Source organism: Suncus etruscus, chromosome 16 (assembly GCF_024139225.1).
Source record: "Suncus etruscus isolate mSunEtr1 chromosome 16, mSunEtr1.pri.cur, whole genome shotgun sequence".
NCBI lineage: Eukaryota > Metazoa > Chordata > Mammalia > Eulipotyphla > Soricidae > Suncus > Suncus etruscus.
Genome location: NC_064863.1, coordinates 81962490 through 81980247, shown reverse-complemented (window position 1 = coordinate 81980247; position 17758 = coordinate 81962490). Strand labels below are relative to the sequence as shown.

General features: G+C 34.0%; 1 protein-coding gene across 1 annotated transcript in view; it reads right to left on the bottom strand.

Annotated features, from left to right (window-relative positions):
• The window catches only part of GRID2 (glutamate ionotropic receptor delta type subunit 2), a 1564419-nt gene that overhangs the window by 422732 nt on the left and 1123929 nt on the right, over window positions 1-17758 (bottom strand). Inside the window, exon 9 of the mRNA XM_049789891.1 lies at window positions 4194-4295. Coding sequence (XP_049645848.1) covers window positions 4194-4295 — 102 coding nt within the window. The remainder of the gene's footprint in view (window positions 1-4193; window positions 4296-17758) is intronic.

Below are 17758 nucleotides of genomic sequence, written 5' to 3'. Positions count from 1 at the left end.
CTTTCCAGTTCCCTCATTTATTCACATTAATATGGTAGTTTTCTGTGTAGTTTTTTCTATAACTGCACTCACCAATCTTTGTGGTGAGCTTCATGAAGTGAGCTGAAGTTCCAGCCCTCCTCTCATTGTCTCTGAGGATTGTTATTTTTCTTAAAACCCATAGATGAGTGAGACTATTCTGCGTCACTCTCTCTCTCCCCCTGACTTATTTCACTTAGCATGATAGATTCCATGTACATCCATGTATAGGAAAATTTCATGACTTGATCTCTCCTGATGGCTGCGTAGTATTCCATTGTGTATATATACCAGAGGTTCTTTAGCCATTCCTCTGTTGAAAGGCATCTTGATTATTTCCAGAGCCTGGCTACTGTGAATAGTGCTGCCATAAATATAGGTGTGAGGAAGGGGTTTTTGTGTTGTATTCTTGTGTTCCTAGGGTATCTCCCTAGGAGTGGAATAGCTGGGTCAAATAGGAGCTCAATTTCCAGATTTTGGAGAAAACTTATTAATATGGAGCATGTTTTAATAAATATTACATGTATATATAATTTATATTATTACCATTTTGTATTATTTTGCTTCTATGGAGACTATACTCTGGTCTAGGTCAGCTATATGCAAGGCAAGTACACTGCCTTCTACTTTGGCATGATAGGTAGTATTTTAACTTATTTTTATAATAAACAAGAAAATGGAGGAAAAATAGGTGAAATAACTTTCCTTAACTTAAATTTAAAATGAATTTTATTTATTTATTTATTTATTTTTTTATTTTTTTATTTTTGGATTTCGGGCCACACCAGTGATGCTCATGGGTTACTCCTGGCTATACGATCAGAAATTGCTCCTGGCTGGAAGGACCATATGGGATGACGGGGATCAAACCACAGTCTGTCCTAGGCTAGCACAGACAAGGCAGACGTCTTACCTCTAGCATCACCACTCCGGCCGCTATATTGAATTTTAATTTAAATTTCCTTAACTTAAATTTAGAAATTTTTTTAAATATTCTCAAGTCAATACAATGACAGAGTTTGGACAACGGCCATACAGTAAAAATCCAGGGTAAAATGAAAGTACTTTAATAAATACACTTTATTTTGAGTCTTTTACCATTTTCATTTTCTAATAAAAATCATAATAAGTTGTTTTAGTGATTTTATAGAGGGTCCCTTGAAAGCAGGGAGTATAAATCTAATTTATCTTTATTTCTCTGGGAAGCAAAGATACAATACTTAGTTTACAATAAATAGACAAGACTAATCTTTAATGGTGTATCACATACTACTTTTTTTTTCTTTATGGCTTCAGATAAAACAGGTATTTTATCACAAAATTCCAAAAGTAAGACAAATATTATGAAGACCAAGACTCTTAAAATAAGAGGAGACTGCTCTTTAAAATTGCAGTTAGATGTCTGCTACATGTTTTATATGCTGAACTGCTTGGTTGGGAGGAATTTATCATTTTAAGTAAATCTTGGTACAAGCAAGGGGCTTTGACAATTTTTATACTTTTATATTTATATGACTGCAGTGACAGTTTTAATTTATAGCTTAACTTGTTTTTACTCATATTATAGTCCTTTATTTTTTAATGGCTTCAGGATTTATTTTTCGGGCTCATATTTTCACTTGGACTTATCTCTTTCTCTCCTCTGCTTATTCTTCCAAGTCCATGTTCCTTCTTGAACACCCTCTATATCTTTCTCTTTTTCTCTTTACACATGAGTAAATTTCTTTCAAAAATTACTTTGTCTCCTCCTAAAATGTTTTTTCTGTGAAGAAAGACAATGATCCAGAATACTTAGTCATTAGAACTGACTTTCCTTCCATGCATCGAGTAATTTACTCACTCTAGCCTGAGTACACAGCTCCCTGAGAATCAGCTTGCTAGTGGGACTGGCAACACATGAGTGACCATCCATGCCATGTCAGTACTTGGAGTAGACTGTAACAGTCCCAACCCTGCCAGACATTACTCTAAGTGGTCAATGAGAGTAGAGGAGAAAAGTACTTTTTTTCTTTTCGTGAAGTTACCTTCTTTACTACACAGTTTCCAAGATACCTGCAATATTAACTAGTGAAAGATTCTGGAGAAAGTAAAGAAAATATAGGAAAAGATAAGAAAAATCTCCAAAAGAAGGGAGGTATCTTCAATAAAAATTTTGGGGGTTGCTTTCTCCTCTAGAAAATATATTTTGTAATCTTTATGAGAAATTTCACCCTTCAGGGCAGTATACTATTTGGGTGTATTTAACCCTCCTTGATTCAGCAATCATTCACATATTTCAGTATAGGAACTGGGATGCTATGGAAGCCAGAAGAATGTAGGGAGAGCCCTAGATGAGATAAAAACAGATGCAGCAGAATCTAATGAACAGAAATCAATACAAACAGCAAACGTTAGTAATAAAATAAAATGCATTCATGTTGTAATATATTTGTCTATGAGCATTTTGAATACTTTATAAATTAATAAAGCTGATATACTTAATACTTTGTAATCAGATAGAACTGCAAAAAATACTTTAACAAATATTCAGAGTACAACTTTATCATGATAAAAGAAAAATAAATAATTATCAATTTCTAAATCAAAGATAATAAGTTAAACTAAGTTTATTAATATGGGGGCTTAACCTATAAAATAAAAATATAAAGAATGTATGAGTGATATAAGTATTAATAATGAATAGAAATAGTGAAAGAGGAAACTTCACTTTCCCCTTGCCAGCTGCTATGAGTAACTATATTGTAGTAGTCTTCATACTACATTTTGCAAATTAAACATTCTGAAAATTTTTGGCTCTATCTGAGACTGGAAAAATTTACAGTTTTCCCAAAACAATAAATTCTGCCTTGGTCTAATAGATTTTTAAATGGGAAATACCTGGGAATATGATTAAATATAGAACCTGACAGGTCTTAAGTAAAACTGAAGACTCCACCAACCTAAGTGAGAATGTAAAATGCACACGGGACATTGAATCAATGGATATCTCTGGGCAACAAATGGGAATCTCTTTTGAGACTGTTTGATAAGTTAAACAATGACCCATATTTTCTGTAAAAAATCCCACAGAAGAGCCATATTTAACTTAGTCCTATAATTTGTTGTTTCCTTGCTGGGGAGTTTGTATTTTATATTCCAGGAAGCAGTATTCTATTTCTAATTCTGAATCTAATATCTTTATTATCTTTATTCAATATGTTAAAAATAAAAATACTGTAGAGTCTAAGAAACATGGACCAATACTGAAACTCATCATCACTGATCTTCATCAATGGCATTATTGGGGGAAAATAAAAATTTTGGCTTAGAGTGAATTTGTTGGTCTTGAAGAATTTTTGTAGGACTAAATGTATGTAACAGAATGTGTAAAGCTTTAAGGGTTGTGTTTTCAGTAAATAAACTATATGGTTAGGTCTGGAATATTAGTACAATAGTCAAGACACTTCTTAGACTTATACCTCTTATGGTTCCTCTAGCCATGCCAGGAGTAATAACTGAACAAAGGCCAAAATTAATTCCTGAGCACTCCCAAGTTTGACCCCTCCAAAAAAACTAAATTCTAACACAGTAGAGACTTTAAAAAATAATGTTAAATAATGAGACAATTTTTCCTCATTAGAGGAGCATCATCTTAATCTACTAAGTTTTAGCATTGCTAATTACAGTACATTTTGTCATACCTAGTTAGCCATATTAGATTCATTTTTTTCCTTTTTTAAGTTTTGGGGCCACACTAAGCAGTGTTTAGGATGTATTCCTATATCAGTACTTTGGGACCATTCTTGAGGGTCCTGACAAGCAAAGCCCATCATATGTAAAGCAAGCCACGTAGCCTCCATACTTTCTCTGACACCTTGTTATTAATTTATTTCATGGATACTATAGAATTTCAAAAATGTCTGAGAATATCTTACTTTGTCATGAATAAAAATTGTAGAAGTATAGGAAATAGTGTAAGAGCTAAGAATGTCACTAATACACTTGTCATTAAATCAAGAGCCTTTAAAATTAGATTACAAGCCATAAAATTGAGAATGGAAATTATGACTATTAAAGTACTTTGGAAAGCAAGTCAAGATGCTAAAAATTTATTTAATATTTTTTATTCATTAATAAAAATACAGAAAGAAAGGGATGATAACTTCTTGAAGCTCAAAGTTTAAGATCAAACTTACCAGAACAGTCACTACACGTAAAACCACTCCACGCATGTTATTCTCCAATTTCTTATCTGTTAGTGAACCATTCAAACCTGTGACAGGATTCCAGCATCCAAGCTAAAAGAAAAAAATAGCTTGATCATTTTTCTGCCTGATGACCTAGTTGTCTGATAACCTAGTAAAGAATTTTTGAGAAATCTTTGCGAATAATTGGTATAGGAAGAGTCTTTCACATATTTTTCTTTGAAAAAGCAAATGAAGACATTATAAATGCCATTTTCTACGTTTAAATATTATATAGAATAAGAGTTTACAACACAATTTTGCAGCCTTACTTGATGATATTAAACTTAATGAGGAGTTATAAATTTATCAATAACAGTCGCCATAATACAATAATTGGAAAATAATAGCAGATACAATTTTAGCTTAATGCTTCCTGTAATTTATTAATTACTGCATAAGTTAGATTTTCATATATTTTCAATGGTTTTAATTAGAGCTTACACTGCTTTATTAGAAAAGCTACAAGATATTTATGTCTATTGCTTTTATCTAAGAAAAATCATGGATATGGCTTTGTTGTTTTCAGTTACAGTACAAAATACAATATAATTTGCCTTTTTTGTCAGTGCAAACTATTTGCCTGTAATTTTGAAAGCAATATTTCCCTTAAAATATTGCAATGTTTCACTCTTTTTTTTATTCTATAAAATACCAGTTTGATTTTACATTCTTATACAATCCTTATCTTTTGTAATAAAATTTGAGTACCACCAGGCTATAAATTGAATCAGGATAAAAATAGATGATTTTCGATTAAGAAAGAAGGAGCAGAGAAAAAGAGACTGTGACTTGTGTTAGATGTTTAAAGAGTAAAATTGCAACTAGAACTCTGCAATGTATATCTTGAAAAGAAATGTCATGCTATTATTAATTTTGTGCCAGATCCATGAGTGCTCATATTGGGAACTGATACTACATGTGTCTTTTTTCGATATGTAACAGAATTATTCATATTCAGAGTCTGTTTTGGTTAACTAAATGGTTTGTAGACATACCAGGTTATTTGTCTTTATTTATTTATTTTTGGTTTTGGGGCCACACTCTGCGACTCTCAGGGGTTACTCCTGGCTCTGTGCTCAGAAATCACTTCTGGTTGGGGACCATATAGGACGCTGGGGGATCAAACCATGATCCATCCTAGGTCAGCCACTTACAAGGCAAACACCCTACCGCTGTACCACCACTCTGGACCCCTCTTATTTATTTTCTTAAAATACATTTTGTTTATATATTACAAAGTCACAACCAACAATAAAAATAATTTAGATTATTACTATTCAAACCTAACTGTATGTTTGAGGTGTAAGAAAAAAAAAATTTTGAGTCAACACCAAAGACTTTATTTTTTTAATAATTTTTATTGTGACTAAAAATTAATAACAAATTTTTCACAGTAACATATAAGGTACATAGTAACAATAAAACAGGACCATCCCTACCACTAGGGTTGTACTCCCTCCACCCCTTGTCCCACCATGTTTCCCATATCTCCCTCCTTTGCCCCCGGATTGCCAGTGTAACTGTTCCCCTCTGTGTATAGCTTGTTGTGGATAAGAGTATCAATTCTGTTGTTGTTGAACTTGGGTTTGTTGTTTAAGTCTGATCATTGTTTATTTCCACTCAAAGTTTATATAGCTGTTTGGTCCTGTTATCATTCATTTTTATATTCCCCCTCAATTCATGAGGCAGAACAAGATGATTCAAGATGCATGGTTCTGCTGAAAGAAGACCGAAAAAAAAAAAATAAAGACATAAGAACAACAATAAACCAGTAAAACCAAAAACAAAAAAGCACCCATCAACAACAAAAAAAATCACCAATAATAACTACAAGAGTGAAAAGAAAGCAAAGAAAGAAAAAGAAGAAGAAAAAAAGGAAGGAGTACTGGTGTGGAAAGGTTTTGTGCTTCCTTGTTTTTGCATAGGCACAGTAAGTATTAGGGAAATAAGAAAGAGAATTCCCTTGGCCTAAGACATTCAGGGTTTCTCAGCCAGGAACTTTCCACTCAGTCGTGGATGATAAAATCAGGCCTCTGTAGCTGGAGATCTTGGTATTTGCACAGGTTATAGGACAAAGTCTAGAATAGAGTCTTTCTTTACAGTTCTATCATTGTTTTTGTAATGACTCTTCTATAATAAGTGGTTTTGGTTTTTGCGCAGTAGTTAAGCCAAAGCCTAGGATAGTCTTCATTATGGTTCCAGAAGTTCTGCTCAGACTCAGTTGTCAAAGTCAGATGTCTGGAATTAGAAACCTTGCTTTTTGTACAAGTCCTAGGCTAAAGCCATGGGTAGGGTCTTTCTTATTGTTCCAAGGATAAGTTCTGCCCAGTCATGGTTGTCAAAGTCAGTTTTCTGTAGTTAGTGCTCTTGGTTTTTGCACAGATCAAAGGACTACATGTCTTGTGATTTCATCTTGCTGTTAGGTGATCATATAGATCAACCTGCTATCAAGTTGTCGTTTCCTCATTGTCAGAATGTCATGTCAACAGTGGCACAAGTTGGTGCCAGAGTAGTATTAGGAATTTTCCAGGGGAAGCTTGGTTTTTGGTGTTGTTGCAGGGAACTATATTGGTTCGATGTCTGGAATCTGGTATTTGGGGTGGATGATCATTGTTCAATTTCTTGTAGTTTAAATTGGATCCACATGACATATTTCAGGGTGGAAGGTTCCCCTGTATTATAAAAATCATGAGTTCTTATTTTTAGAAGATAAGATCTTGTTTCTGTACATTATGTTTCCTCTTTTTTACTGTGCCTATACAAAAGTGTATGGTGTCATATTATAGTGTCATATTATATTGCTTGTACATTTGGGGGTGAGAATGACAGGCTACCCAATCTCTGTGCCCTGGTTTTGACCTGAGCTTTTATCCCATTGAAGACTTTACTTCTAGATTTTTGTACCAAGCAGAACAAAACAGGTGAAGATACAGAAGATATGTATCTATATAAAATAAAATAAATAAATAATACAATGAATTTTTAAAAGTGTAATTAAAGAAAAAAGTGATGGAGGAGACTACCTTTATGTTTGGGAATAAACAACCTAAGATGCATTATTAGAGAGATATTAAATATATAATAAATATAGGCATCCCAATTATGTCTTTTGAGATATTCTTGTGAGGGTAAAATCCAAGACACTTTTTCATAACACACCATGGTCTTGTTGAGTTTGAGAAATGATTTGCAGCATTAAGGATCTCCTTTTCACTTTTTCAAATTCTTTTCTTTTTCTCTCTCTTTTTATTTTCATCTTTCTATTCATTTTTCCTCCTCTCCTTTATTTGTCTTTTCTTTATAAATTCAATCTATGTTAAATAAGCCCACACTGTCGGTTTCTCTTTAGGAAAGAAACCTCAATACATAAGACATGGTGGATGATACTACATAGGTAGCCATCTTATAGACCTCACTACCACATTGCTTAATACTCTAGATGTGAAACTATGCTTATCCTAAAAGCCATAGCCACTATCTAACCCTGAAACGTTCACTTAGCAAAGCTTATCCCAGACATGTATGAAAGGCCTAGACATTGGAAAACCTTCAAATTCCGACGCACTGACCCCATTTTCTTTTTATTTTTTCTAACTTATTTTTATTGTATTTATTTATCTTTCCTTTCTCTTCTCTCTTGTTTACCCTTTCTTTCTCTCCTAATCTATATCTTAGCTAATTATCTTCTTTTAATGCATTTTTATCTTAAGAGCTCAGACCCAACCTACGAGGGTCAAGCCTCCAACAACAATTTGAATAGGTCTCTAATATTTGTCTCTATGTAGGCATGAGTGTGTATAAAATGGTTTCTCTGATTGCCAAACCTAAACAGGAATCAATTCATGTCTACAGTGTATAAAGCTGCTCTTATATTATCCCTCCTCCACCCTTCATTTCTCCAAACCTTAAACGTTATCTTTCCTTACTTAAGCCTCTTTACCCTCAGTTCTTAACTCATTAGGCACCAAGACTGATCTCCTGCCCAATAAATCATGACCAAGCTCCCAAAATAAAAGGACACTCTCCAGTCCCACATCTTGTATCTCCGCAAGAAACTACAACCAACACACCTGCTGACTCATTCTATGTGACCCTTTTTCTCACCTCCCCCACCCAATGTAGACTATTGCATGGTACTGGATTCAGATTAGGAAGGACCCCCAACTCAAGAAAGATGTTTATTTAAGAAAGGTAAAAGGCATACAATATATCTTAAGAGATGTCATACAATAACTAAAAAGCAAGTATTTTACCTAACAGTCATTTAGCTGTTATTGGTTTTAATTAAAAAAACACATTAAATTCAGGCAATGATACGTCACTTTAGTTAGATATTGAGTCTCACTAGAACTTAGATCCAATAAACAAATTTAAATGAGTTAAAAGTATTACTACCAGAGATATTGCCATCAGTCCCATTGTCAAGTGAAAATCTTAGGAAACTCCTTTTGAATTTTATTCTCTTCTGAGGTCAGCCAGAATCTGAACACAATTACAATTCTTAATAGGGACTTTTTCCTAATTCTTTTCTTCAAGACTTTATTTTCTAGACCAAGTACTATTTTAGCTAGAATGACAAATATCCAAAGTGTTATTTCTTTTTGATTCCTCATATAAATAGTTATCACAATATCATTCTGTGATTATAAACCTCCCCAAACTGTCTATATGAACTCAGAAATTTGTCGTCTCTCATTTTATTAAGTTTGGCAAATCATTAGCAATTGATCTAAATAAATTATATCTATTAATTACAACTTGACCATAACATTTCGATATTTTATATTTATTATAAACAAAATATCTAAATGTGTTTTGCAGTCTGTTTCAACAAAGGTTTTGTTTTTTGTTTTTTGTTTTGGTTTATGCATTTTGGGCCACACCCAGTGATGCTTAGGGGTTACTCCTGACTATGTACTCAGGAATTGCCCTTGGCTCAGGGAACCATAAGGGATGTGGGTGAATCAAACCGAGAACTGTCTTGAGTCAGACACGTGCAAGGGAAATGCCCTACCACTCTGCTATTGCTCTGCACACTGTTTCAACAAAGTTTTGAAAAATATTTTGAAAATAAAATTTCCATGACAAAATGTTCATCACTTATCATTAGGGAAATACAAATCAAGACAACAATGAGATATCATCTTAGACCAGTGAGGCTGGCACAAATCATTAATAAGATGTGGATAATAAATAATTTATGTGTGTTTATATTTCCATTTTTTTAACAATTTTGTTGAGAGATCAACAACATATGCTGCAAGACAAATGGCCAGAAGACACATGAAAAAATGCTCCACATCACTAATCATTAGGAAGATTCAAATCAAAACTACAATGAGGTACCATATCACACCACAGAGACTGCAACAAATCACAAAGAATAAGAACAATCAGTGCTGGTGGGGATGTGGAGAAAGAAGAATGCTAATTCACTGCTGGTGGGAATGGCATCTAGTACAACCTTTATGGAAAAAATATGGAGATTACTCAAAATACTGGAAATTGAATTCCCATATGATTCAGCTATACCACTCCTAGGGATATACACTAGAAACACAAAAATACAAATAAAAAATACCTTTCTCACACTTAGATTAATTGCAGTGCTATTTACAATAGCCAGACTCTGGAAACAACCAAGATGCCCCTCAATGGATACATATACACAATGGAATATTATGCAGCTGTCAGGAAAATGAAGTCATGAAATTTTCCTATAGACAGATGTACATGGAACCTATTATGCTGAGTGAAATAAGTCAGAGGGAGAAAGAGAAAAACAGAATGTTTGAACTAATATATGAGTGGGGTTTTAAGAAAAATTAAAGATATTACTATAATAAGGCCCAGAGACAATAGAGTTAAGGGCTGAAAGGACCAGTAGGACCGGGTCAGGATTTGAAGCTCACAACAAAGAGTGATGAATGCTGTCAGGGATATAGCTACACAAACAACTAGCATGATGTGTTAAAAAATGAGAGAAGTAGAATGCCTGTTGGGAATATAGGCAGGAGTGGAAAAGGAGGGGTGGCAATGGTGGTGAGAATGTTGAAGGGGTTATTCTGTTTATGACTGAAACCCAACTACAAACAAGCTTGCAATCATGGGCTAAAATAAAGATTGATAAAAAAAGAGTAAGGCATAATTCAAGCATTATGGCAATTTGATTTACATGTACTGTGACCTGATTACCACAGTAGATTCAACTATCAGATACGCTCTGATATATGTAGAAAAATGAAAATAGGATGAAAAGCAAGAAGGGATGTATTAAACTTGTGAAGAACACACAAGGTTTTATTTTTGTTAACTTTCCCATATAACATTCCAGTTTTTTTGTATAATAATGAAATACACTGTGCCCTAAATAGCATTTTATTATGTAACTGCAAAGTACTAACTTCCTACCCCATTTCTCTAATTTTCTTCCCTTATGTATTATTTATTGACTTAAATCTGGTATTTCATTTTTTTAAATACAGCTTTATTTAAACACTGTGATTACAAACATGATTTAGTTTGTTTACAATCATAAAAATGATGTCGCATTCACAGTGCAACCTTCCCATGACCAATGACCCCATCTTTTCACTCCGGACTCCAGCCTATATTCAAGACAGGCTTTCTACATCTCTCACTCATTGACATTTTTATGATAGTTCTCAGCGTAGTTATTTCTCTAACAACACTCACCGCACTTTGTGGTGAACTTTATATATTGAGCTGGTCTTTCTGACCCTGGATATTATTTCAATGTCTTTTTTTCTTAAAACCCATAGATGAGTGAGACTATTCTGTGTCTATCTCTCTCCCTCTAAGTTATTTCACTTACCAGAATAGATTCCATATAAATCCTTGTATAGAAAAATTTTATGACTTCATCTCTCCTGATGGCTGCATAATATTCCAGTGTGTATATATACCACAGTTTCTTGTAAATAGCACTGCAATGATTATAGGTGAGAGAAGGTATTTTTGAAAAGTATTTTTAAGTTCCTAAGGCATATCCATAGAAGTGTATAGCTGGATCAAATGGGAGCTCAATTTCCAGTTTTTTGATGAATCTTTATATTGTTTTCCATAAGAGCTGGACTAGACAGCATTCCCACCAACAGTAAATGAGAGTTCCTTTCTCCCTACATCCTCACCAGCACTGATTGCTCTTATTCTTTCTGATGTGTGCCAGTCTCTGTGGTGTGATATGGTACCTCATTGTAGTTTTGATTTGCACCTTCCTGATGATTGGTGATGGTGGAGCATTGTATCATGTGCCTTTTGATCATTTTTATTTATTTTTTGAGACATTGTTCATTTCTTCTCTCTATTTTTTGATGGGATTAGATGATTTCTTCTTGGTCGGTTTTGTTAGTAACTTGTACATCTTAGATATTAGCCCCTTATTGCTGGGTCTGGGGTGAATAGTTTCTCCCATTCTGTGTTCTCAGCTTAATATAGTCCCATCTGTTGATCTCTGCTTCCTCTTGTTTGGAGAGTGCTGTTTCCTCCTTGAAGATGCCTTTAGTCTCAATGTCATGCAGTGTTTTACCTAAATGTTGTTCTATATAACTTATGGTTTTAGGTCTTATATCAAGGGCTTTAATCCATTTGTATTTGATCTGTGTGCAGGGTGTTAGATGGAGATCTGATTGCATTTTTTTTGCAAGTGGATGAGCAGTGTCCCAACTGCACTTACTAAAGAAACTTTCCTTGCTCCATTTTGCTTTTATTGCCTCTTTGTCAAAAAATAAATGGTTTATATATTTAATTTATCTAAATACTCTAGTCTAATCCATTGATTTGAGAATCTGGTTTTATTCCAATACAATCTTTTTCAATGACTATAGCTTTCTAATACAGTTTAAAATTGAGAAAAGCGATGCCTCCCATATTCCTTTTCCCAAGGATTTCTCTAGATATTCATGTTGTTTATTGTTCCAGATAAATTACAGGAGCGTTTTATCCACTTCTTTTAAGAATGTCGTGTGTATTTATAAAGAGATTGCATTAAATCTGTACAATGCCTTGAGGAGTGTAACCATTTTAATGATGTTAGTCCTGAAAATCTGTGAGTAGGGTATGTTTCTCTATTTCTGTGTGTCTTCATTTACTTCTTCAAAAAGAGTTTTGTAGTTTTCTTTGTGTAAGTCCTTCACATTTCTAGTTGAGTTGACTCCAAGATATTTGAATTTGTGGGGCACTAATGTGAATGGGCTTTTTAAAAAAATATCCTTTTCTTCTTTGTTATTATTGGTGTATAAGAAGACCATTGCTTTTTGAGTGTTAATTTTGTAGCCTGCTACTTTTATATATGAATCTATTGCTTCTAAAATTTTTTGTAGTCCTTAGTGTTTTGTAAATATCACATTATGTCATCTGCAAAGAGTGACAGCTTGATTTTTTCCTTTCTTATCTGGATGTCCTTGATAACTTTTTCTTGCCTAATCACTGTGGCAAGAAATTCCAGCACCATGTTGAATAGGAGTAGTGAGATAGGGCAGCATTAACTTGTACTAGAATTTAGAGGAAAGGCTTTTAGTTTATTTCCATTGAAGATAATATAGCCATTGGCTTGTGGCAGATGGTTTGACTTTATTTTAAAAAGTTCCTTCCATTCCCATCTTGATGAGAGTTTTTATCAAGAATGGATGTTGGACCTTATCAAATGTTTTCTCATTATCTATTGATATGATCATATAGTTTTATTTTTCTTTTAGTTGATCTGATGTATTATGTTGATTGATTTACGTATGTTAAACCGTCCTTAGAATCCTGGAATAAATCCTACTTGGTCGTATTGTATGACCTTCTTGATGAGGCATTGAATACTATTTGCCAGAATTTTGTCTAGGATCTTCGCATCTGAGTTCATCAAAGATATTGGTCTGCAGTTCTTTTTTGAAGCATTCCTGTCTGGTCTTAGTATCAGGGTGACCTTACCTTTGTAAAAAAAAAAAAAAACTATTTGGAAATGTCCGTAATTCTTAAATTTAATGAAAGAGCTTGAAGAGGATTGGCAGAAGTCTCTCTGTAAAGTTTATCCCTTTCTGATATGTTCTTCCCAAGCTATAATTTTTCCTCTTACTACTGCTTTTTTGTGGCCCATAAATTCTAACAATTTTGTCTTCATAGTTTTCATTTATGTGTCTTCATTCGTTTTCATGAATGTTTTGATTTCCTTTTGGTGATCAGCAAATGTAGTTTGTACAATTTCTATCCTCCTGAATTTATGTAGATATGTTCTATGAGCCAGCACGTGGTCTATCTTGGAGAATGACCTTTGTGTAATGGAGAAAAATGTGTATCCAGTTTTCTGGAGATGGAGTGTCCTATATATGTCTACTAGTACACTTTCTTTCATTTCTCTTTTCAGAGATAGTATATTCGTGTTGGGTTTCAACCTTGTTGACCTATCAAGGGGTGTCAGGACAGTGTTGAGTTCTCCCACTATTATTGTGTTGCTATTGATATATTCTTTCAGGTTTATCAACAGTGTATTAAATATTTTGCCGGTCCATCATTGTGTGTATATACGTTTAGATGTAAAATTTCTTCTTGTGGTTTATATCCTTTGATTAGTACAAAATAACCATTTTTGTTCTTATACTTTTTCTGAGTCTAAAGTTTGTTTCATCTGATACTAATAAGGCCACTCTGCTTTTTTAAAAATGTTGTTTGCTTGGATGATTTTCCTCCAGCCTTTGATTTTAAGTCTGTATTTGCTCTGATTATTCAGATGTGTTTATTGTAGGCAGCAAAATTTTGGATTCTGCTTTTTGATCCATTTTGACACTTTGTGTTTATTAACAGGTGTATTTAGTCCATTGAGGTTGAGAGAGATAATTGTCAAAGGATTTATTCTCATCATTGTGCAGAAGTTTGGTTTGTCTGTTGGTCTGTCTTGTCTTAAAGTAGACCTTTCAGCTTTTCTTTCAGTGCTGTTTTTGAGTCCGTAAAGTTTCTGAGCTGTTGTTTTCCATGAAGCCATGTGTACTTACTTCAAACCTGAAAGTGAGTCTTGCTGGGTGCAGTATTCTTGGCGAAGTTTTCATTTAATTGAGTTTTGTCACTAAATCCTACCATTGCCTTCTCGCCTTGATGGTTTCTTGTGACAGGCCTGCTGTAAATTTTAAGAGTGCTCCTTTGAATGTAATTTCCCTTTATGATCTTTCTGCTTTAAGTATTGTATCCCTAACTGTGTGACTCATCATTGTGACTAGGATGTGTCTTGAGGTGCTTTTCTTCGAGTCCCTTTTTGTTTGTACTCTTCATGAGTGTATGATGGTTGCTTATAGTCTTTAGCTCTGGGTGATTCTCTGCAACAATATCCTTGACTGTTGATTCATTTTTTGGGGAGATGCACACCCGTGACACTGGGGTTACTCCTGACTCTGTGTTCAGAAATAGCTTCTGGCTTGGGAAACCATATGGGATGCTGAGGGATCGAACTATGGTCCATCCGAGACTAGAGCACATAAGGAAGATGCCTTACACCCTGCACCACTGCTCTAGCCCCTGACTGTTGTTTTTTCCAGGGATTTTCTTCCTCGGTTTCTGGGTCTCCAATGATTATTTTGTTTCTTTGTTTGTTTCTGTTGAATTTATTAAACACTTCTATTTTCATCTGTTCACAATCTTTGAGTATTTTTCCATGTCAGATCATTTGCTTTAAGGATCTTTCTGATCTCTTCTGCCATATGGAGTTTTTACATATCTCATCTTTCAGTTCAATAATTCTGTTCTCAGCTGCTGTTATTTTGTTGGAGAGGTTTTCAATAGAGTTTCTCATTTCATTTACTAAGTTTTCCAGTCCCATTATTTCATTGAGGGTTTCTGATTGCTAATTTTGTGGTTTGTACAGATCAATCTATGTTTTCTTTGAGTTCTATGAATACCCTCCATATTTCTACTCTAATTTTTTTATCTGACATCAGAGCTGCCATTTTCATTCTCTATGCACACTGTTTTCCTGTGTTGTTTCCTCATTGCTAAGCTTGTAATGTGGTTCTTACTACGTTTTGAGATAGAGTTCATTTTCTAGAAGACGTGTGTGGCCACAGAGTGAAGCGGTGTGCTCTTCTTTCTCAACCCTTTGTTGGTGGAGACAAGCCTTCCTGTGCTGGGTTCTTGAGAGCTTTTGTTTCTGGGGTCTCCTTTGGCTATCACCATCACTGTCATTTACCAGGAATCAGGAAGCAGGATACAGGTGCCGCTTTTTTCAGAAACCCTTTAAGCTCCCACACAGGCAGGAATTAGTTTGGTTCTTATGGGTAGAGACATGCCTACCTGTGCAGGGTGCTTGAGAGCTTTCGTTGCTGGGGTCTTCTTTGGCTGTCATGATATTTCATTTTATCTTGTTTTACTTTGTTTTTAGATGATATATTTTGTCTTATTCATTTTAGTTTACTTGAAATAATACCATTCTTTTCAGAATGGTTATTATAAAATTTAAATATCAATAGCAAATACGACAAGGTTATTAAAATGAAAGGTTCTGTATATTGTTAATGGGCATATAAATTGGGCAGTCTCTATGAAAACTGTGAAGGAATTTCCTCAAAAATTAAAAATATAGTTACAATTAAATAAATGGTTACATTATGTATATATAAATATATATTTGGGGGTTAGGTTTTGGGGTTTTGGGGCCACACCAGGTGACAGTCAGGGGTTACTCCTGGCTATGCACTCAGATATTGCTCCTGGCTTAGGGGACCATATGGGATGCTAGAGGATTGAACTGTGTTCTGTCATAGATTAGCGCACAGAAGGCAGACGTCCTACCACTTGTGCCTCTACTGTGGCCCCATTTATACTTATTTTAAAAAATCAAAGTCAATCAAAAATGATTTATATGCGACCTTCAGTTATTTCCAGCTTTAATTGCAACAGTCAAATTGTAAAACAACCTACCTAAGTGTACATGGATGTTAAAGAAAATATGATAATTAAGTAGTATGTAATATTATTAGTCATAAAATGTGATGTCCTATTTTTATGAATTATAGACTTTGAAGATATATCCATTTAATTTTTTGAGTTTTACTTCAATATATTTTGCTTAATTATTTAAAGAATAATCATTAAATGTGTTATTTAATCATTAAATAAATCATTAAAATGTGTTAGATTCATAGAAATCCAAATAGAATTTGTTTCTAGAACGGGACATACTTCTTTCAACATAACAAATGACAAGCATAATGTTTGGATAAAAAACTGGAACGATTTCATTTTTATTCAAGTCTGAGATTTACCTAATACTTTTTCTGTTTTTTTTTTCTTGAAATCTCTTTAATATTTTATTGCTATATGAAGAAGGTTATTTTTGGATGGTTGTATTTTTGCTTTCACTTCTGTCATGTATATGTGTCTCAGGGGATTATTTAATAACAAAATTAGAGATTAATAGAGATAATTTATGCAAAATCTCAACACACTATCTGTGAAGTACTTTTTAGTTAAAAAAAATAAAAGTGACCCCTGTACCCTAAGATATACAGAAATTTATATTGTTCATGACAAAACAATATTCACAATTTCCAATGATTTATAAGTTCATAGAAAAGGGGAAGAAATAGAAGAAATTGATATCTTCAAATTATAGTATATTTTCATAACGAATATTCTTATCTCCTGAAGTCACTGTAAAACCCCAATAATGATGCTTTATTTCTTTCATTGGAGTTTTAATGAGCAAAGTTCTGTACTTTCTTAAAATTAATGTGAAAATCTCATATTCAACAAACCAGTCAATAGCTATGAATAAGGACTAAGTAGCAAGAACACCTTTATAACTTTACATCTTTAGGAAATCACCAAGTTTCGTTTGCCTCAGAGCTTTAAGGAATGACATTCAGCTGAGGCTTTACGTCACTATTATTTCAGGCAGCGTTAAGAGTGTCAAAAACGGAACTGTTTAGCATTAATTTTATGCTCAATCATTTGAAAGCTTTAATAAAAAGAGTCAAGAGAGCTCTTAATTGAATACCAAATGGAATTCTCTAGGTTTATTAGCTTATACTCATATGTTATAGATGAATCTAGGTCTTGTGCCAAAACTCCAGCTGCACGGGGCTGGAGCCGTGGCACGAATGGTAGGGCATTTGACTTGTATGCGCTGACCTATGAACAGACCGCAAATTGATTCCCCCAGTGTTCCATATGGTCCCCCAAGCCAGGAGCAATTTCTGAGTGCATAGCCAGAAGTAACCTCTGAGCATCACCATGTGTGTCCCAAAAAGAAAAACAAAAAAAAGGAAAAAAAAACCCTCAGCTACAGGATACAAGGAATCCACAGCATATGGGGATAGGGGGTGGAGAGGGTGCCAATGCTCCCAGTCTCTTTCTTTTATTTTCTTTGTCCAATTACAAGGGAAAAAAGGAAGCAGAGTATGTATGTAAATGGCTGAAAGCTAGCCATTTAAAAGCGCAGCACTTTTGTTTGCTACATATTAGTATAATAACAGGAAAGAAAGTATGAAAACAGACATATGGCAGGTTGACTCATGTTT